At 39.6% G+C, this 23,369-nt stretch overlaps 1 protein-coding gene and 1 pseudogene across 1 annotated transcript; both read right to left on the reverse strand.

Moving 5' to 3' along the window:
* Nucleotides 1-406: 406 nt before the first annotated feature.
* Nucleotides 407-5,134, reverse strand: NHLH2 (nescient helix-loop-helix 2). The gene is made up of 3 exons (XM_010367909.2): nucleotides 4,952-5,134; nucleotides 4,229-4,559; nucleotides 407-2,399 (listed from the first exon to the last, which is right to left on the reverse strand). The coding sequence occupies exon 3, from the start codon at nucleotides 2,389-2,391 to the stop codon at nucleotides 1,984-1,986; it is 408 nt and encodes a 135-aa protein (XP_010366211.1). The 5' UTR covers nucleotides 2,392-2,399; nucleotides 4,229-4,559; nucleotides 4,952-5,134; the 3' UTR covers nucleotides 407-1,983.
* A 13,870-nt stretch (nucleotides 5,135-19,004) lies between these two features.
* Nucleotides 19,005-19,763, reverse strand: LOC104665938 (annotated as a pseudogene).
* Nucleotides 19,764-23,369: the final 3,606 nt, after the last annotated feature.

A 23,369-nucleotide genomic window follows, 5' to 3' on the forward strand; every position in this document is an offset into this window, starting at 1 on the left:
GATCTTCTTCTCACTGCCATTAAATAGCTATATGTCTTAGTGCAGGTTACTCCTTGGGCCTCAGTTTCCCAACTCTAATTTGAAGAGGCTGGGTTAGAGAATTACTAAGTTTTCTTTTAGAGGCAAAGAATCCACAATTCACGTAATATTTTATATAAACACTATACTTATTTTCCTCATTGAGAGTAGAATGATCTATGTCACCATCATATGTAGGGCATCTATTTATGGGACTGATCCATGTCCAAATTTGAGCATCAAATATTTCACTACATAAATATGTTGATGTTAAGATTTTGTTGTGTTTACCAGTTTCTTTCTAAGGAATTGAGTTCATTAAGATATTTCATGCTCGGCTAACATGTCCATTATTTTTAGACAGTGTGCTTAAAATAAAAGAGAGGACTTTATTTGATACCTTTATTTATATGCAAAACAGCGCACCATTCATGAGATATGAAAAACTCGTCAGATAGAAACCAGATTATATCTATTTTCACTACAAAATATTGCATTATATAAAGCAACAGAGACACAAAAAAACCCTGAAAAAGACTAAAATCTTTGGATAGCAGATGTGGTTTTTTTCCCTTGTCTCTAAAATACACTCCTTGTTTTAAGAGTTTCACAGCAGAGAACATGAAACATTTTCAGGTTATAGACTTTTCTTTTTGGTGTCACAGAGGAAAGTAGTTCTGAATTCTTTTTTTCTTTTTTTTTTTTAGGAAAATAACTTAATTTCCTAAATTCATCACACGCACAAACATCACACACACAAAGAAGCTACTCTCCTTATAAACAGCTTGTAACGGACTTCTCAGACATAACTACAGATAAGAATAACACACTTTTTAAAAAACTATAATAGTGAAGTGCTAGTGTTGCTGATCTCACAACAAAAGAACCTTTCAAGAACAAACATCTTAATATATAAAATATGTTTAGAAACAGGGAGAAGTGGGAAATTTGTTATACAAGTGCAATATAATTAGAGCAGAAAGAAAGACCACAGTATAATCTCAACAAACACATAAAAAGTTAGACATAATTATTCCACAGGAAAAAGTGTAAACACTTGACTATAAATAAATTGGCACAGAGTATCCAAAGTAAAAGTATCACCACTCTGAAAAATAAATGTCTTGAAAAAAATACTCTACTCCTTCTAACATAAATAAAAATAGGTTGTCTTTTTCTAACTGCACCTATGGGTCCACATGTTTAAGGTCACAAATAGATGTTTTTGGATATATAAAGGGGCACTTCGCCTGCAAAAGCAATCAGATATTAAATTTTCCATTTAAATATGGATTTTCCTGTCTACCTTGGTGTCATATCTTGGAGACAAAATCTCACCAAGCTCAAACCCTCCCACAGTGTGTCTAATTGTTCTCAATTTGTCTTTTTAACCTTGCTAAATATTCAGGGTTTATTTGGATTCTAATATAATCTTTATTTTCACAACAGAAAGGAAAGTTTCCTGTCGCACCTTTCTGTGCCTTCCATCTCTATGGGCGAGATCCCTCCTCTCTCCTCCTCCCCAGTGTTTGATTTGTCCATTAGAAAAATTCCAGATAGCCTAAAGTTATAAGCCTGCATACTCTGAACTTCTGCCCTCATTCTTTCAACACATTAAGATTTGTGGCGGATGAACATAGGAGAACTCAAAGTCTCCAGCAACAACCCTTGGGGAGCCCCAGAGGTGGCTCATCTCGGGTGTCTCCACGAGGTTCTCCTGGCCTGAAAAATCCCCCCTGCGAGCCCCCGGGCTCGCCGGACAACCCCACCTGCTTGCGTCGGAAACCTTCTCTCCTTGCCCTGCTGACCAGAGAGAACAGGTAGCAAGCTTCTTCCCTGGCCCGAGTCTCTCGAGGCGGCCGTCTCGCTGGACCACCGCAGCCTCCGCCACCCCAGAGGCGGCCACCCGGATCCGTCGCGTTTCGCGGACACCGGGACAGGCGGCCCCCTGCGGCGCACCCCGCCCTACACGTCCAGGACATGGTTGAGATAGGAGATGTAGCAGATGGCCAGGCGCAAGATCTCGATCTTGGAGAGCTTCTTGTCCGGGGGCAGCGTGGGCAGCAATTTGCGGAGCTCGGCGAAGGCCAGGTTGAAGGCTTCCACGCGGATGCGCTCGCGGGTGGCGTGGGCCGAGCGGTACTTGGCGGTGGCGCGCCGGCGGCGGCGCTTCTCCTCGCGGCTCAGCTGCTGCGGGTGCGGGTAGAGTGCGGCCCGGCTGCCGCCCTTGCCGTCGCCCTCGGCCTCCTCCACCGGCTCCAGGTCCGACACGCTGCCCAGCACCTTGGTGTCCGTGCCGCCCAGGGACTCCGGATCCGAGTGCGCCGAGCTGGGATGGTCCGAATCCGCGGCTTGGTCCGGACTCAGCATCATTTTGGAGGCTGAGGAGGGGTCGGAAAATTAATCAGTAAAAGAAATCAGGGTCTTTTGCTGGAAGGATGGCGGCCGAGGCCTACCACGCCGGCCCTCCCAGCGGACGCGCGGCCCGGGCCCCCTCCCCACAGCAGGCCGGCGCGCGACGCTGGAGGGCGCCGAGAGGATCTGGCCCGAAGGCGCGAGCCCCGCGCGTCCCTATGGCGCGGGAGCCGGTGGGGGCGCGGTTGACCCAGGCCGCATTCTGGACCCGACACCTCGACTTGCCGACGGCCACGGCGGGCCTGTGGCCCGAGGCCTGGGGGACGACCGCAGGCCTATGGGGTCGCGACTGGGTTTTTGTGCCTCTTCCGGCCAAATGCCAACCGCGCTATTCCGTCTCCCTCCCTTCGTCCCCTTCCCAGACAAACGAGTGATTCCGAACAACGAATACATCTGGGTTTTCATGGGGGTGGTGTGACGCGGAGTGCGCTTCTCGCCCCGAGGGCCTCCGGCGAAGCAACCGGGCAGCCGCGGCGCCCGAGGGCCTGGCGCTGGTCTGGGGCTGCGCCGGGGGCGCCCGGCGCTGGGGTGCGGGCTGTCAGGAACCTCCATCCCGTAGCGCAAGCGGAGAGCCAGCGGCTGGGGGCGGGAAGCCTTCTTGGACCCCTCGCGCTTCTCCGAAATCATAAAGAAATGACTAAACAAACGTGGCGGAGCCTTTCAAAAGAAAATTGACTCCGATGGCCTCGCAGGCTCCCGGAGCACCATCTGTCACGCAAACAGCCACACACATAGGGGACCTAGGGACACGGCGACGTGGGATCAGACAATGCGCCCGGCAGTCTGGCTACCACCTTGCGGGAAAATGCCGGCAGCCGGGCCGCTGAGGGAGGAAAGCATGCAGAGGAAAGGGAAGAGAAGGGAAGGGCCCGGGACAGGGCGGGCGGGGACGAGCGGGTGCCGAGCATGCTGTCCCGGCGGGAGCTGCATCTCTGCCGGCAAAGTTCGGGCGCTCCCGGAACCGGAGCTCAGTAGCCCGCAGCTGTCGCCGGGTGGCCTGGCTAAGTCCGGGCGTGTCGGTGCTTAGCCTTCCCCTAACTGTGCCCTCTTGGAAACGCCACCTGGCCAGGCTTCTCTGGGGCGCCTGGAGCATCGGCCCCGACTGCGCGCCTTCTGGGAGGGGACCACTCGGAACCGCTGGGCTTCGGAGGAATTCGGGCTTCGAGAAAGGGCGCGGTAGGAGGAGAAAGGCCCCTGTGGGGGCTGCACGCACCGCCCCCCGGGCGACGGGAGTGAGGACCCGGCTGCGAACTCGGGGCCCCGGCGTGGGCAGCCAAAGCGACGCTAGGCGCGGGGGAAATCGCGTCGGCGACATATAGGTGGGTTTGCTTCTAGAGAAACAAAAGCAAGGGGATGCGTGATCGGTTCCCAGCACCAAACTTGCTGAGGAGCGAATTGGGCCAAAACAGCTTTAATTTCCCTGCGAGGAAATCAGGTCCTCTACGGCAAAATAAAAACAAATGCTCCCAGTGAACTGCCTGTGACTCCCTACGGGCTTTTCTCGGGTACGTTTATGAGTAGAACAACTTGCATCTACACAGTCAGCTTGAAAGGGCAGAAATAAATAGGCGAGTAATGGAAAATCACAATAAGCATTAAATAGTTGTAGTTCTGGTAAAAAGTTCCTGGGTTGCCCTCAAAGTATGTTAAATTCTCCTCCAGATCTTTAAAAATATTCATAAATAGTATGTCGTGTATGCTCTTTATCTCTTTACGGAATGACCTGCATCTATAAATGCAGTATGAATAATCTAACTTATTTCAAGCTGAAAAAAATTATTTAAAGGAGTCTTACCTTGCAAAAGCCTTTTTGATAATCTGTTCTCCAATCTTTAGAGTTAAAATGCCAGGGAATAGCGAGGGGAGATTCCGGAAAATATTAAAAGCAGCAAATATTTATTACATTCAAAAATGAAAAAGCAGCTGTCATCTCGCTGGTGTCCGCAGCGAGGGACGATAATATCTCAGGATGTAGACGATATGAATGATTGTTCACTTAGTTGATAGATTTTTTTTAAAAAATGCTTTTTCCTTTTAATTGTTCTCAAACATTTCAAGAAATTCGTTGTTGATTTTTTAAAACGATGTGTTGAAAAGTCTTGTGCCTTTTTTCCTCTTCTAGGTCTCTAAAAATAACAAAAGAGATACAGAGATAAACACAATCACATCAAAGGGCTGATTCCTCCACTTTCTAATAGCGCGAATAATCAATAAGAAAGATGGTTAAGATAAGATTCCGCTCCTATCGGACGCCTTTCCTTCCCTTAATACAGCTGAGCAGAAACTGGGATGTGCAGGACAGAGATGTGATCTTGCTCAGAAGTGATTTTTTTTTTGAGATAAGGCTTTGTTCAGTTGATATCTCCCCAGTTCCCAGGAACACAATACTGTAACTCGGAGCTAAGGTTGCCTCTTCCCTCATTTACTTGTATGTTGTATAAATAGACACCTATTTTCCAGTTTCAAAGTCCTTCAAGGTTTGGTTGTATCCCCCATCCCCACCCCCTCCTCTCTTTACCTTGTAGCAAAATATATATAGTCAGTGGCTTGGAGATGCTTGGAGAAAGGTTGGTGAAAAGTAAACGTCTCCTGGAGGAGTAACAGTGACAAGGAAGCAGAGAAAGACGGGAAGAGGGTGGGAGAGCCAGGGCAAAGAGGCAGAGATGCCTGTGTGGCTTCTGGGCTCTCCTGGTACCAATTGATTCAGCCTGGAGATGGTGGAAGAGATAAAGGCTTAGGAAGGGGGATGGAATTTTTTTCCCCTAAATTGATATTTAATGGGAAATCCTATTGGACAGAAACCTGGACATGAGTCACTTAATTGGACTTGACATCTGTCACAGTGTGGGAGTTTTCACAGCCCAAATATTTTAGCAGATCAGATTCCCACTGAATCTGTGCCATAAAATATAACAGTTGAAAGCAGTTCATGATAGAAATCTTAGCCTCTGAACAGTCTCTAGCCATAGTCAGGCTATTTCTCTTTTCCAGATTATTGATGAAATATTTAAGTGCAAATAAACAATATATTGACTATGAAAAAATTCCTCTGGCATATTACAAAGCCATCACTTTCCCTTAATGTTTAGAAAAATATTTGTGTCCAGAACAAGGAAATATATACTATATAAGATGCTGCAATAAATATATTTAGACATGCAACAGCTAATATTTATTAGGGATCACTTACATTTTAAAAAATACTTCAGTAAGGTTTGATTAAGCATATTGATATTTTTGAGAAACGATCTGCTATAGACTAACTTATCAATAGATGGTAAGAAGCTTTCAACAGATTAAGCCATTGGTGGAACTGGAAAGAGAATCCACATGTTCAAGGACCACAAATGTGAGATCATTCTACTTTTCTGTACATGTTTGTTTTTCTCTCCACCCACTTATTCATTCAAGCTGAAATATGACATGCTACATGTGTTGATTATTGCACTTCTTTCTTGCCCATCTTAACGTGCTAATATTTTAACTGTGTGGCAGTGCTTGTGCTAAGGTGTAAACACAAATTACCAGTGTATTCCAGTACATAATGCCTTTGCCTTACATGATCCCATGGCCCTGAATTTATATACTTTATAATAAAAAAAATCTAGTTCAATTATTTTGCCATTTTATAAAGATACTCATAGTTAATATCAATTACATATTATTTGTGATTATTTTGGCTTGTTTTGATCATAGAAACTTAAAGAAATAAAGAGCGTTATAGCCTTACTCCCACCTCCCCAATTCCTGGGGAACATTTGTGGAGAGAGGAGTCCTCACTTGCCTTCCTTAATTTTGCCCTAAAAGCAGATTTTATCACAGGGGAGGCACGTTGAGCAGCCCACCCCTGGGAGTGACCCTCCCGGTTTTTCATGGCTTCCACAAGTACTACTTGCCTTTGCCCACATTTTTGCTCCTTTGAGAGATTCCTGGACCAGAATGGGGCAGGGGTGGGGGAAAGGAGGGAGTGCCTCCACCAAATAAGGGCACCAGCACTCCCCAGCCTTGCTTCTGCCTAACCCCAGCACAGAGCTATATTTTAGGTATCCCCAGAACGTTAAAGTGAAGACAGAAGCCGGCCCCATACAGGTGGCAATGGAAACAGGTGAGTGGATAAACACCCCAAGGTGGTGATGACGAAGGGAGAAGGGAGGTTTCCTCACTCTAATTAGGAAGAGCCAATGCTAAGCATTCACACACAACCAGAAGTGTGCACACAGATGCACACCCACAGATACCTGTACCTCCTCCCTCTTCCCCCCACCCTTACTCATACAAGCTGGCTGGCTCTATTAGACCACCACACACCCAGACTGATGGATTGAAAAAACTTGTGAGTCTAATCACCATAGCTCTAGAGTGGGCAGCTGCTACAGTGGGAAAGGACCAGCATCTCTGGTTCCCCTGGTGTTGGGGGGTCATGATGGGGTGTGCATATCAGGGCAGCTCCAATTCTGCTGTGGTGTGTGTGATACCAGACAAATTCTCTTTTATGTTCAGGCTTACTCATTCTACACCAGCAGCCAGCATACACAAAAATTAATACTTACAGGAGTAAGCCTATATAAACAGGTACACACTCAGATCCATACATCATTATGCCTAGCCACACTGTCATAGACACAAACATGGATTCACATTCACACCCATGCATTCTTTCTTCCAGGAAAGCCTCCCCCTCCCCCATCCCTTTGCCTTTTCTAAGACCTCCCTGACACAGATGGCCCCTCCTTCTATGCTCCATAAACACTCCTTTCATGTCTCCCTTAGAGACTACATATTGTGTACCATGATTCTTGGTTCTTGGTTACCACACTGGTCTCTCCCTAGGCTATGATGCTTCCAGGGGAGGTCTGTAGTTTATATCCCCAGCACTAGTGTCTGAGCTTGACACATTATAGGTATTCAGTTCATTCATGCTGTGACTCCTTATGTACTCCTTATATCCCTGGATATTTGTAACATGGAAACTCTTCCACCAAAGGACACCCATGGTTCAGTTCTATCAGTTTGCTTTCTTATAAAAATGAGAATAATAATACTTCACTTCTCATTTCACAGGCTTGCTATGCGACCCAATGTATTTGAAAATATTTCGTAAAATACTAAGCACCATACAAATTATGATACTATAGACTATAAGAGTAACATTAAATAATATTATTAAATGAATGGGGAGGTGATAAGTAGTGGCTGAAAAAGTCAGACTTTGTGGCTCTGTCATATGCTACCTGTGTGAATTTAGTTGTAAGTTACTTAAACTTTTTGGACCTTAGTTTTCTAATCTGTAAAATGGGAATAATCAAAGTATGCTATGTAATGTTGTTATGTCATGTTTTTTTTTTTTCTGAAGGTGAACAAGATAATGTATGTAAAGTGCTTAAACTAATGCCTAGAACTCATGTTCAGTAAATATCAGCTATCATTATTATTGTTATTATTCAGTATAAATACATATTGAGGACCAGATATAGATTGACATAGAAAAATAAACATATCTAGATATACTCACCCACGTGTGTGTGTGTGTGTGTGTGTGTGTGTGTGTGTGTGTGTGTGTATGTGTGTCTATAGCTCTGGTGGCCAAACTACAATGAGCATTTTCCATGTGTCAGACCTAGGTACAGTGACTTTGCTCATATTAACTTATTTAACCTTCACCACAAACCTATGAGATAGATAGGTACTGTTGTCCCAATTTTGTGTATAAGAAAACTAGGACATGGAAAAGATGGCAATCTACTCAAGGTCATACAGCTAATAAATTATGGAGCTAAGATAGAGATTCAGGTAGTCTAAACTCAGAAACCACACTCTCAAACACAAAGTACTGCGTTTCTGTGGTCATTGTATTCTACATTGTATATCTACATTGTATATCTACACTGTGTGAGATATACTCACACAGAACTATTCACCAATATGCATATGGCAAGGGAGAAACATACATACACACAAAACTTAGATAAATTGCCACCTTTGCATTCAGGGGTGGTTAGTGAGTAATATGGTTTGGCTGTGTCTCCATCCAAATCTTAACTGGAATTGTATTTCCCATAATTCCCAGGTGGGAGGTAATTGAATGCTATTCTTGTGATAAAGAGTAAGTTATCACGAGATCTGATGGTTTTATAGGGGGCTTCCCCCTTTGCTAGGCTCTCATTCTTCTCTCTCCTGCTGCCTTGTGAAGAAGGACATGTTTGCTTCCCCTTCCATCATGATTGTAAGTTTCCTGAGGCCTCCTTAGCCCTGAGGAACTGTGAGTCGATTAAACATCTTTCCTTTATAAATTACCCAGTCTCAGGTATGTTCTTATACCAGCCTGAGAATGGACTGATACAGTGTCAGTGTAGTTTAAATACTTACTGCTCATCTAGTACTTTGCCAGATACTGTTGGACTGCAGAGGCTTTATATTATTTGTTAATTTCATTAGACAGCTGTTTCCAATCTATTTTTTAAAATTTTGTACCCCATAGATAAAAATTTGGGGCATACATATTGAGTATATATATATATATATATACCCAATTATAACTATATAATATACTAGTACAGTAGTACATGTATAAGCTTTGTACATGTACTACTTTGTACATGTACTAGTATATCATATAATTGTAAAGATACACAAAAATATATGTAAAGATATGATAAAAATAATATTTATTTTTAAATTTATAAATATCCATATATTTATAAATTTAAATATTTATATTTATTATTAAATATATGATAAAATAATATTTGTAAAATAATTAATTTTCTTTATTAACAGCACAAAAACCAATTAACAGCATAAGGTATTATTGATAACGTAGAACTTCTGAGAGCAATAAGCTTAATTTTGTTAGACTCATTGTTTAACCCGTTGAGATAATGATTTGATCATCTGGTTTTAAGCTCAATTTATTTAGAATCTGGTTTTTGGCTGATATAGCAGAAAAAGATGTAATACAAAAATTCAGATGTTATCACAAAATATGATAAGCATGTGAAGTGATGGATATGTGAATTAGCTTGATTTAATCATTCCACAATGTAAACATATATTGACACATCACATTGTACATCATAAATGTATGCAATTTTTGTCTGTCAATTTTAAAAACAAATAAGAAAAAGTTGAAACAACCCAAAGGTCCACCAACTGATGGATGGATAAACAGAATGTGATATAACCATACAATAGACTACTATTTGGCAAGGAAAAGAAACAAAGTACTATTACGTGAGACAACAGGGATGAACCTCAATAACATCATGCTGAGTGAAAGAAGCCAGACACAAAGACCACATATTGAATACTAAAAAACATTGAGCTGTATACCTTAACTATGGTATGTTAAGTGTATCTCAATAAAGCTATTAGAAAAATACAGAAGACATATCACGTGATACGTATATCACTGTAGTGGGTAAAGGGCGTGATGTCTTTTCTCACCCATCATAACGGTCACAGTTGACACTCCTTTAACAAAAGACAGGTTAACATGAAAAGCATAACATATTTATGTAATCAGAGTTTTACATGACACAGGAGTCTTCAGAATGAAGACCCAAAGATCCAAAGGAAAACTATCTATTTTTATGCCTAGATTTGATGCAGAGTGGATAGCCATGCAGAAATGTGACTGGACAAAAAGGGAATGATCTTACAGCAACAGACTGAATGAGGAAACCCAGGAAAGCCTGTGTGTTAAGATTCTTCTTGGCCCCTCTGTGTGGCATTCCTTTATCCAGGGACAGGGCAAGACCCCTTCTAGAATGAGGGTCTTATAATCTACTTGCAGACAGAGTAGGTCAGAGAATTTCTTTATGGCCAGCTCTTATACAAAAAAAAAAATTGGGAGAATGTTAGAATACTATTTCTAGGTTGTATGACTGGCTTTGGAGAGAGGGGTTCTAGTTTCTATGATCCACCTTGGGGAAGAGAAATTCTAGTTTCTATGGCTTACCTTTGGGGGAGAAAAGGGAGCAAGGAGAAAGGAGGGCGTGAGTTCAGAGAGAGACTTGCTTTTAAGGGATTTTCAATCACCTTTTGTTCAAAGTACTCAGGATGCCAAAATGCCGTACTTTGAGTTATTTTCTGAGCCCCAACAATTCCTATTTTCACTGTATTACTCTATTTATTATTCTATCTAGTAAATATTTTTCTTTATTGTCATTGATTATATCTTAAATGGTAAGGGTTTTTATAATTTTTTATTTGTTTGCTTTCTTTAAAGGAATAGAAGAGACTACCACCAGTTGTAGTAGTACTTTTGAAAACTTGCCATCTATGTGACCTGAACCGTAGTGGGAGTCAACACAATCAGAGGTTAAACACAGACAATGGTATCCCTAGTTTGCTCTGTATTAATCTATGGTCCACTCCTTGTGCTAGTGAGCTGGTATCTGTGGTGGATAACCATTCCCAACTTCTAAAAATTAAAGTAAAATTTCAATTTATTTTATATAAGCCAATATTATCCCATTAGTAATAATTACAGGGGACAAAATTGAAACTCTGTTGTGACAAAAATATTTTAGCATTGATATAAACACCATAAGTGATAGGACATAATTTGAGAGCTATTTATTTTCACTAAACATATATTAATAAAAGAATATTTCCAATCCCCCAATCCATTCAGACATACACACATTGTTGTGGGAGATCATTTATTTTCTTATGAAACAATAAAGTATGTGCTATAAGAAAAAAATCAAAAGTCTAACAGAAGTTAATCACTGATTGTGTTAACTAAATTATCATTCTCATTTTTCTTTCTTATCTATGAAATTTTCCAAAGTTTTATTGAAATTTGGACAGTAAGTCTCTTTCTAATGTGAATTAGTTTTTCTTTTAACAATGTGTTTAAAATGCATAAAACTCTTGATTTGGAAAAATTTTTAACAACCTAGAAATCTATGCTTCCAAGTGTTTTAATTGTTCAGATAATAAATTTTAACATATGTCACATTTTCATTATTTGGGATAGCAAAAATCACATAACAATGGGAAAATTTCTAAATTAGATCTCTTCAAAATGCCTTCACCATTGTACAATGTTTTTTAAAGTTATCATTTAATTCATTTAAAAATATGCACATAAAGAGACACATTGCATGTGCATTCTTTTTTTTATCTGCTGGTAGCATACCACTGACATTGTTATAAAAAATAACTTTGAAACACTTACGTTAAATTTGAGCAACTCTTTAAGTACTCTTTACGTACTTTACCACTTGCCAAACAGCATTTTTCACTGTGGAACACTAGAATTTTATGGTATTTTCCCGTTTCATTTATTGCAAAGATTCTATAATATTTTAAAAGACTCGTATTTCTAAAACTAACTACATGGGTACATCTTGTATACTTTGGCTTCAAAGTATGCACATTTCTTGCAGAGCAATTACTTAGTGAATAAATTTTGTTTGTGATGGTCTCTCTGACTCCAGGCTGTTTATATATATTTGAGTTAAAGCAGCCTTTTCCTCAGTGGTTACACTTCCATAATTTTTCCATAAATTATTCTTTCTATTAAAGATCCTTTCAGTTGTGAATGTATCTGCTCCCATACATTTTTCCATTTATACCCCCTTAAAAAGAGTTCTTTATGTATTTCAGAAGATTCTGAGATAGAATCTGTAAAGTACCACACGCTCAAACACGTTAGAAATAGCTGCTGTTTTTCAATCCACATAAACAACAAACTGACATAATTACAACACTGCATAAATTGATCCAATACTTATTTCTTCAAATTTTCAGGAATGTTCAGGAATGTTTCCCAAGTGTCTATCAATGGAATCTGTCAATATGAGAAAGGATTTTAGTTTATCACTCTACTTGGTTCTGAGTATTATTTCAGTTATTTCCCCAACAGTTTGGCTTTTGCTATAAAATAAGAAACTTTAAGAGAGGTTTCTAAATGTTTATCTTTATATTTAGTGAAATGTTGAAAAGTACTGGATAGAGTGTGGCATGAATTTAAACATCACTGAAAAATTTGAGAGATTTGCTTTCCTATTTTGGATGCCTAATTTTTAAAATCAGTTTGCTGAAGTATAATTTATATACAGTAAAACTCATCCTTCAAGAGATGTCCTGTTTTACAAATTCCACAAACGTATACACTCATGTAAACAACACACTCAAAACATAGAACAGCCAATCCTTTTATCTATATCCAACCTCAGACAACCACAGATCTGATTTCCGTTCCTATAGTTTTATCTTTTCCAGAATGTCATAAAAATAGAATTGCTTAGTATAGAAAGTATAGACTTTCCAGCCTGGTTTCTTTTACTTAGTATAAAGTTTTTTTTTTTTTTTTTTTTTTTTTTACTATTCATCCATGTTGTTGCATGTATCAGTATTTTATTATTTTTTATTACTGAGTAGTATTCCATTGTATACCTGTGGCACAATTTGTTTATCCATTCACAAACGAATAGACATTTGGGTGGTTTCTAGTTTTTGGATATTAAGAATATAGCTAATAAATTTTGTACAACAGTCCTTATACAGGTATTATGAGGGCACATGCATTCAGTTCTTCTGGGTAAATAACAAAGAATAAAAATTGTTGGATTGTATGGTAAGTGTATGTTTCCTAAGCCCATAGGAAACCACTGATCTACTTTCTGTCACTAGATATTATTTCGTGTTTTTAGAATTTTATATATTGATCATACAATATGCTTTGGCTTTGTCTGCCTTTTTTTAGTCAGTTGTTATGTTGAAATTCATCCATGTTGTTATGTATTAGTTAGCTGATTCCTTTTTATTGTTAAGTAGTATTCATTCATCCTTCCCAGAACTCTTCATTTGATTGTGTAGATCCAAATTTCTATCTGGTAACGTAATCCTTCTGCCTGAAGAACTTTAACAATTATTACAAAGCAAGTAAGCTGTCACTGAATTTTCTCACCTATTGTTTTTATGAAAGTGTCTTTGCTTTCATTTTCAAAAAATTTTGTGTATAGAACTCTAAGTTGACAGTTATTTTTATTTTTTCCTTCAGTACTTTAAAAATGTCGCTTCATTTCTTTTTTGGCTTGTATAGTTTCTGATGAAAAGTCTACACTAAGTATTCTTTTTGTTTTGCTGTATATAATGTGTTCCCCACCATTTTTCCCCAGCTGCCTTCAAAATGTTCTGTTTATTTTAGATTTTTAGCAAGTTGATTATGATGTATCTAGGTATGTGTAAGGTTTTCTTTGTTTGTTTGGTGTATATCCTTTTGGGGTTGTTTGAGCTTGGATCTGTGATTTACTGTCATTCACTATTTTTGGAAAATTCTTGGCCATTCATTATGTCTCCAAATATCTCTTCTTCCCCATTTTCTTTCTCTTATCCTTCTGGGACTCCAATTATATGTACATTATTATGTTTGATATGAATGCCCTGTTCTGATTTTATTCTCCCACTCTTCTTCTCTCTTTTTGTTTTTTTGTTTGGGTAATTTCTGTTGACAGATCTTCAAGTTAACTGATTCTTTCCAGCTGGGTTCATACTTCTACTAAGGAGTATGTTGAAAGCAATTTTATCTCAACTATTAGTTTTGTTTTTGTTTGTTTGTTTGTTTGGGTTTTTTTGTTTGTTTTTGTTTTTGTTTTTGTTTTTGTTTTGAGATGGAGTTTCGCTCTTGTTGCCCAGGAGGGAGTGCAATGGCGTGACTCAGCTCACCGCAACCTCCACCTCTTGGGTTCAAGCATCCGTGCCTCAGCCTCCCAGGTAGCTGGGATTACAGTCACCCACCACCACACCAAGCTAATTTTGTATTTTTAGTTGAGAAGGGGTTTCACCATGTTGGCCAGGCTGGTCTCGAACTCCTGACCTCAGATGATCCTCCTGCCTCGGCGTCCCAAAGTGCTGGGATTACAGGCATGAGCCACCACACCTGGCCAATATTAAGTTTTTAATTTCTAGCAATACCCAGATGTTGAAACTAGCATACAGGAACTTTACAATAACGATGATTAATATGTGAAAGGATATAGTAGAAAAGATTGCATGTATAAAAGATGGGAAATTTCAGAAGAAAGATGTCTTCTTCTGAAAAAGATGGGAGAAATTCCCTATCTTTTATACATGCTTCTTCTTCTGAAAAAGATGGGAGAAATTCCTTACCTTTTATACATGCTTTTTCTTCTCAAAAAGATGGGAGAAATTCCCCATCTTTTATAAATGCTACCTTTTCTACTATATCCTTTCACATATTAATCATAGTTATTGTAAAATTCCTGCATGCTAGTTTCAACATCTGGGTATTGGATGTTGACATCATTGTTTCTTGATAGTAGGTAGTGTGTGTGTGTGTGTGTGTGTGTGTGTGTGTGTGTGCGCGCGCGCGAGCGTGTATGTAATTTTTGAGCAAATGCCAGACCTTGCATGAATGGTAGAGAATGGGGTAAATATTGTTAACAATGGAAAATGAGAATGACTGTTCTTGTGTAAGGCCATTAATGTGGAGAATTGACTCAATCTGTCAGGAGTTGAGCTGGGTTTAGGTTTTGTTGTTGCTATGGTTACCATGATTGCACCACAGGCTCCTAATTCTTCCATTGGTGGGCTGCCTTTGCCTTGTGCTTAGAGTGGACACTGCTATGCCAGAGTCTTCTCTCAGGTTTATTGCTCTACCATCAGCTTTCAGCTTTCCTGAATGCCTGTACCACAGGGAAGATCTTTCACCATGGATTTTCCCCATCCCCAGTCTTAGACTACTTTTGCTTGTTACTTTTTGCCAGCTTTGTGTTCAGGGTAAATGGGTTTATCTGTTGTTCTACTCCAGTCTATGTCTTAGGGAGGGCCTCTGAAATTGGGCCTCTCTCTGCATTCCTGCTGGTCTGTCTTGTGGCAGCCAAATTCTGCTTTGTATTGATAATAGTTGATCTTGAACAAGAGTTTTCTTCACCTTTCGTAGTGGTAGAAAATCTCTGCCTTATATCAGTTTGAGATGTTAGGTCCAAGATGATTTTGTGCGTCTCCCCAGAGATAGCCTTTTCTTCTACCCCAACCCCTCTCCATAATGCATCTTCTCCTGGGCTTTAGGCAACAGTCTTTGCTGCCACTCTTCCAGAAGTTTAAAGCTTTTGCTTCACATGAGAAAAGAGTCTGGGGAGGGAAGTGTATGGTGTTTTGTGTCCGGCCACAAAGACCTACCAGTTACTTTCTGTATACCTGCTACACCCATAGTCTTTTCTTCCTGATTTAATTGATACACAATAACTGTACATATTCATGGGGTACGTGTGATACTTTGATACATGCATATAATGTGTAATGATCAAGTCAGGGTGTTTAGAATATCCATCACTTCAAATATTTATCATTTCTTTGTGTTAGTAACATTTCAAATCTTCCCTGCCAGACGTTTTGAAATAGGCAATAAGTTATTAGTAACTATAGTCACCCTACTGTGCTATCAAATGCTAGCACTTATTCCTTCTCTCTAACTGTATGTTTTTATCCATTAACTAACCTCTTTTCATACCTCTACCTTTTCCCAGCCTCTGGTAACCATCATTCTAATCTCTACCTCCATGAGATCAACTCTTAGTTCCCACATATGCAGTGAGAACATGCAATAACTGTCTTTCTGTGCCTGGTTTGTTTCTCTTAACAGAATGTCCTCCAGTTCCATCCATGTTACTGCAAATTACAGGCTTTTATTCTTTTTGTGGTTGGATAGTATTCCATTGTATATATATACCGCATTTTCTTTATTTATTCATGGACACTTAGGATGATTCCATATCTTGGCTATTCTGAATAGTGCTGAAATAAACATGGAGGTGCAGGTATTCCTTCGATATACTTATTTCTTTTGAATACATTCCCAGTAGTGGCATTACTGGATCATATGGTTGTTCAATTTTTAATGTTTTGGAAACCTCCATGCTGTTTTCCATAATGGCTGTACTAATTGACATTTTTACCAACAGCGTATAAGATTCCCTTTTTTCCACATCATCACCAGCACTTGTTATTTTTTGTCTTTTTTACAATAACCGTTCTAACTGGGGCAAGATGATATCTGATTGTGGTTTTGATTTGCATTTCCCTAATGATTGGCAACGTTGAACATTTTTTCACATGCCCATTTGTATTTCTTCTTATGAGAAATGTCTATTCACACCTGTTGCCTGCTTTTTAATGCGATTACTGGCTTTTGTTTTGTTTTATTTTGTTGCTGTTGAGTTGTTTGAGTTCCTTGTATATTCTGGATATCAGTTCCTTGTCAGATTAATAGTTTGCAAATGTTTTCTCCCATTGTACAGATTGTCTCTTTATCAATTGTTTCCTTTGCAGTGCAGAACATTTTTAGCTTAGTATAGTCTTATTTGTCTATTTTTGTTTTTGTTGCCTATGCTTTTAAAGTCTTAGTTACAGCAGGGCATGGTGACTCATACCTGTTATCTTAGTGGCTCAGGAGCCTGAGGTGGGAAGATCACTTGAGGACAGGAGTTTGAGACCAGCCTGTGCAACATAGTGAGACCCTGTCTCTAAAAAAATAAAAAGAATTAGCTGAGCATGGTGGTGTACACCTGTAGTCTCATCTACTCAGGAGTCTGAGGTGGAAGGATCACCTGAGCCCAGGAACTTAAGGCTGCAATGAGCTATGATCATGCCACTGCACTCCAGCCTGGACAACAGAGGAGACCCCAGGCCTAAAAAATTTAAAAAAAATTAAAAAAAAGGCTCATCCATAAAATCTTCACCTAGTTCAATGTCCTATAGAATTTCCCCTGTTTTTTCTTTTGGATCTTATCTTTAAGTCTTTAATCCATTTTAAGCTGACTTTTGTATATGGTGAGAGATAGGGTCTAGTTTCATCCTTCTGCATATGGATATCCAGTTTCCCCAGCATCATTTATTGAAGAAGGTGTTCTTTCCCCAGTGTATGTTCTTGGCACCTTAATCAAAAATCAATTGGCTGTAAATATGTGGATTTATTTCTGGGTTCTCTGTTCTGTTCCATTGGCCTATGTATCGATTTTTATACTAATACTTTGCTGTTTGGGTTACTATAGCTTTGTAGTATATTTTGAAGTAAGGTAGTATGATGCTTCCAGCTTTGTTCTTTTTGCTTAGGATTGCTTTGGCTATTTGAGGTCTTTTGTTTTTAGAATGTTAGAATTTTAGAATTTTAGAATTCTTTTCTGTGTATGTGAAGAATGTCACTGGTATTTTGATAGGGAATGCATTAAATCTATAGATTATTTTAGGTAGTATGGCCATTTTAACAATAGTAATTCTTCTGATCCATGAGCATGGGATGTCTTTCCATTTGTTTGTTCAATCTCTTTCATCAGTGGTTTTTGTTGTAGAGGTCTTTCATATCCTTCATTAAATTCATTTCTAGGTATTTTATTTTTTGTAGCTATTGTAAGTTGGTTTGCTTTTTTGATTTCTTTTTTGGCTAGCTTGTTATTGGTGTATAGAAACACTACTGATTTTTGTATGTTGATTTTGTATCCTACAACTGTACTGAACCTGTTTATCAGTTCTAAGAGTTTTTTGGTGGAGTCTTCAGGTTTTTCCTGATATAAGATTATGTCATTTGCAAAGGAAGATAATTTGACTTCCTCTTTTCTAACTTAGATGCCTTTTATTTTTCTGTTTTTTGATTGGTTTGACTAGGACTTCCAGTACTATGTTGAATAAGAATGGTGAAAGGTGGACATCCTTCTTTTGTTCCAGTTCTTAGAGAATAGGCTTTTAGCTTTTCCTCATTTAATATGATGTTAGCTGTGGGTTTGTCATATATGGCCTTATTGTGATGAAGTATGTTCCTTCAGTGCCTAATTGTTGAGAATTTTTAACCATGAAGACATGTTAAATTTTATAAAATGATTTTTTGCATCTATTGAGATGATCATATGGTTTTTGTCTTTTATTCTGTTGATCATGAGGTCAGGAGATGGAGACCATCCTGGCTAACACAGTGAAACCCTGTCTCTACTAAAAATACAAAAAATTAGCCAGGCGTGGTGGCAGGCACCTGTAGTTCCAGCTACTCAGGAGGCTGAGGCAGGAGCATGGCGTGAACCCGGGAGGTGGAGCTTGCAGTGAGCCAAGATCGTGCCACTGCACTCCAGTCCAAGCGACAGAGACTCCGTCCCAAAAAAATAAAATAAAATAAAAAATAAAAACTACATTAAAACCCTTTGTTGGAATGCTTTACACTTTACACAAAACAGAAACGAAAATAACCTGTTTTATCACAAATACAGTCCTCCTCAAGTTTTTTGCCCTTACACATGAGTATTTGTCTCAAACACGTCTTCTTTATAGCAGCTAGGCCCTGCCACCACTATGCTTGGCTGAGTTCACAAATCTATTGTAACCTGTAGCTTCTCTGTCACTTCTCTGCCACTCCTCTCCTGCTAAGATTTGTTTCCTGACAGTAATTAAAATCTTCCGCCTCTGCCATAGCTGCTGCTGCTACTGGAACCACCATAGCCAACTTGGTTTCACAGTTTGGCAAAGTATTGGCCTCCACCACCACAGGGGCCAGAGCTTCCGCCTCCAAAGTCTCCTCCCTTCATGGGTCCAAAATTTGAAGACTGATTGTTTTAATTGCCAAAATCATTATAGCTTCCACCACCTTCAAAATTGCTTCCGTCATTACCAAATCCATTACAGCCATCCCCACTGCCGCCACCACAACCATTGAAGTTTCCTCCGTGACCAAAGTTGTCATTCCAAAAACCACCTCCATGACCACCACCAAAGTTTCCAGAAACACTTCAACCTCTTTGGCTGAATGAAACACTCGCCATCTCTTGCTTTGACAGGGCTTTCCTAACTTCACAGTTGTGGCCATTCACAGTACAGTATTTCTGAATGACAGTGTTATCCACGGAGTCATGGTTGTCAAAGGTTACAAAGGCAAAGCCCCTTTTCTTGCCACTGCCTCAGTCAGTCATTATTTCAATCACTTCCATTTTTCACACTGTTCAAAATAATCTCTTAGGTGATGTTCTTCAGTGTCTTCTTTAATGCCACCAACCAATATCTTTTTCACAGTTAAGTGGGCACCTGATCTTTGAGAATCTTCTCTTGAGACAGCTCTCTTTGGTTCCACAACTCTTCCATCCACCCTGTGTGGCCTCACATTCATGGCTGCATCCACCTCCTCCACAGTGGCATATGTGACAAACCCAAAGCCCCTGGAGCGCTTGGTGTTTGGATCTTTCATTAACACTTGGCCCTTGAATTCCCCATTGCTCAAAATGGCTCCTCAGGCTCTCCTTGGTTGTTTCAAAGCTCAACCCTCCAATGAAGAACTTCCTCAGCTGTTAGGACTCTATAGGAGACTCTGACTTAGACATGACGGCAGGGGAATGAGAGACTTTAACAATGCTTCCTCGGTGGCATCCATGGGCAGAAAGGACCTGTTTCCATTTTCATTTGCCTCACGAAGTTTTTTTATTACCTTCTGAATATCTTTATTGACCCAATTGTTAGGAGTGTGTTGTTTAATTTCCATGTATTTGTACAGTTTCCAAAGTTCCTCTTGTTACTGATTTTCAGTTTTTTTCCATTGTGGGCTGAGAAGATACTTGTTATGATTCTGATTTTTAAAAATTTGTTAAGACTTGTCTTGTGGTCTAATATATGGTTTATCCTGGAGAATGTTCCATTTGTTGATGAGTGCATTCTGCAGCTGTTGGATGAAATGTCTTGTAAATGCCTGTTAGGTTCAGTTAGTCTCTAGTGCAGATTGAGTATGATGTTTCTTTGCTGCTTTTCTGTCTAGATCTGTGCAATGATGAAAGTGAGATGTTGAGGTCCCCAACTATTAGTATTTTGGAGTCTCTCTCTTTAGCTCTAATAATATTGGTTTTATATACCTGGGTACTCCAGTGTTAGATACATATATATTTACAATTGCTATATCCTCTTGCTTGATTGATCCCTTTATCATTTTATAATGACCTTTTGTGTCCCTTTTTATGTTTTATGACTTTAAGTCTATTTTGTCTGATATAAGTGTAGCTACAGAAGCATGTTTTGGCTTCTGTTTGTGTGGAATATTTTTGTCTATTCCTTTTCTTTCAATCTATGTGTGTCTTTACATGTGAAGTAAGTTTTTTAGGCAGCATATAGTTGTGTCTTTTTTTGTTTTTTGATCTATGCAGCCAGTCTATAGCTTTTAATTGAGGAATTTAAGCTGTTTACATTGAAGATAGTTTTTGATAGGTGAGGACATGTTATTGTCATCTTGTGCATTGTTTTCTGATTGCTTTGTATTTTTTGTTTTATTGTTTACTTCTACAATTTGGTCTGTTTTATAGTAATATCAGTTGACTCCTTTTTTTCTCATTTGTGTGTCTGCTTTATCAATGAGTTTTATTTTTTGTGTGTTTGCATATATATGTAGATGTAGTTCTTTTGTTTCCAGATGTGGGACTTCCTTAAGCTCCTCAGCATTTATTTTGTTGAATTTGTCATTCAAATCATGAATTCTTTCCTTGATTTCTTTGTATTGTTCATTTGGGTTGTCCTATCTCACTGACTTTTTTAATGTCATTATTTTGAAATTTTTTCCAGGCATTTCATAGATTTCCTTTTCTTTGGGCTCTGTTACTGGTAATTATAATGTTCCTTTGGAGGTGTCATGTTTTCTTGCTTTTTCATGTTTTTGTGTCCTTACCTTAATATCCACACATCTATCGTAACAGTTGCTTCTACTAATTTTATCGGTTGGCTTTTGCAGGGAAATACTTTTTCCTGTAGATGTCTCTATAGTATTGGTTGAGAAAGGCACTTTGGCATTGATTCTTGGTGGGTGTAGTAGTGTAGCCTTTGTATGATTTCTTCAGCTGTAATCAACTCATCAGTGGCATCTGTGAGTTCTTCAGTGGCTTAGGCTGCAGTTGTTAGTGGAGGCTGTGGTGACACTTTCCTGATGATACTAATGACCAGATGGGCCAGTCCTCAGGCAACAGTGGTGATAGTGGTGGTGGTGTGCTGAGGATGCCAGTGCTCAGGTGCCAAGGTAATATATGTGGGCATCAGCAGTGACAAGTTCAAGAGGGCAGAGCCTTGGGCCCCCAGGTGTTGTGCGTGGTGCCGGCAGTGGCAGGTCCTGAAGGGTAGGTCCTCTGGTGCCCAGACAGTGTGTGTGATGTTGGTGGTGGCGGCAGCAGCAGCAAGCCAACACTCAGAGCACCAAGCAGTGCAAACAGGCACTAGCAGTGATGGTGGCAGGCTGGGTGTGCTGGATCACAGTCTCCTGGGTGGTGCATGTGGGCAGGACCTGGTGGCAGCAATGTCAGTGTAGACAGGTAAGTCCCCCTGCTTTTGGGAGGGAGGTGCATATGGGCACAAGCAGCATGTGGGGTGGGCCTGTCCTTATACTGCTAGACAGCGTTCACACACACTGGTGGCAGCACACGGGGTGGGCTTATCCCCAAAGCCCTGAACAGTGGGTGCAGGCCCACTCACTGTCTTTTTCATGAGCACTCAGTAGAATCTACAGATAGGAGTTTGTGAATGAGTATTAACTCCCTTAGTTGGTGCCCTCACTATTCTGGACTGGCACACTAACCCACACTTAGCCTTTGGAAATTCCTTTAAAATGTGACTGATTTCTTCTTCCCCACTTGTATTGTGGCCTACAGCTTTTTCTCATGTGTTTGCTATAGATGAGAGAGTTTCTATCTTTTATCTCTCTTTCAAACTCAGATAACTCTATTTTCCTCAGCTTTCTGATTGGTTCAATAAAGTTATGATTTTGTTTTTTTCTGGACTTTTCTCATTATTGTGATGAGAACAATAGTCTTTGCAGCTTTTTACATACAAAGCAGAAGTGAAAACTCATGCTTAATTGTTAAAATTTTTTTTTTATTATGCTGGGTATATACCCAAAGGATTATAAATTATTCTACTACAAAGACACATGTACACGTATGTTTATTGCGGCACTATTCACAATAGCAAAGACTTGGAATCAACCCAAATGTCCATCTGTGAGACTGGACTAAGAAAATGTGGCACATATACACCATGGAATGCTATGCAGCCATAAAAAAGGATGAGTTTGCGTCCTTTGTAGGGACATGGATGCAGCTGGAAACCATCATTCTCAGCAAACTATCACAAGAACAGAAAACCAAACACCGCATGTTCTCACTCATAGGTGGGAACTGAACAATGAGATCACTTGGACTCGGGAAGGGGAACATCACGCACTGGGGCCTATCATGGGGAGGGGGGAGGGCGGAGGGGGGAGGAGGGAGGGATTGCATTGGGGAGTTATACATGATATAAATGATGAATTGATGGGTGCTGACGAGTTGATGGGTGCAGCACACCAACATGGCATAAGTATACATATGTAACAAACCTGCACGTTATGCACATGTACCCTAGAACTTTAAGTATAATAATAAAAAAAAAATAAAATAAAAAAAATAAAATAAAATAAAGTAAAAAAATAAAAAATAAAAAAAAATTTATTATGATGATTACATCAAACTATTACTAGGTGTATCTCAAGGTAAAAAGTGTTCTTAGGTTGAGTTTCCTAATTAATTAGTATTCTAGATCATTTAAAATTTTGGACAAGTTCTTGTTAGATCTGTTTAGATAAACATTGTTTTCTACTGAAATATGGCTGAAATGTTCATTATTGAGTGGAGAGGATGTCAGCTGACACTTTCTTGTTTGCTTGTGCTTACATTAGTAGTATTACCTTTAAGTGATGGTATCTTTAAATGAATTATTTTTTTAGGCCACTAGTCTCTTTTTGAGGGCTAATTTTCTTAAAGCTAGATAATAGCAAACCTCTTAACCAAGCACACTCAAACTGCAATACATCACAGTGCACTGAAAGTGATTAAATGGCAGAGGTTTGTACTGTCAACCCCCATGAGTTTGAGAACTCCCACTCTGCCTCAAAGATCCTTTTGTATCATACATGATATATGACT

Source organism: Rhinopithecus roxellana, chromosome 8 (genome assembly GCF_007565055.1).
Source record: "Rhinopithecus roxellana isolate Shanxi Qingling chromosome 8, ASM756505v1, whole genome shotgun sequence".
In the NCBI taxonomy this organism is placed as follows: Eukaryota; Metazoa; Chordata; class Mammalia; order Primates; family Cercopithecidae; genus Rhinopithecus; species Rhinopithecus roxellana.

What these genes read in the sequence shown, in the direction of transcription:
- NHLH2 (XM_010367909.2), bottom strand. Translation starts at nt 2,391, where the DNA reads ATGATGCTGAGTCCGGACCAAGCCGCGGATTCGGACCATCCCAGCTCG.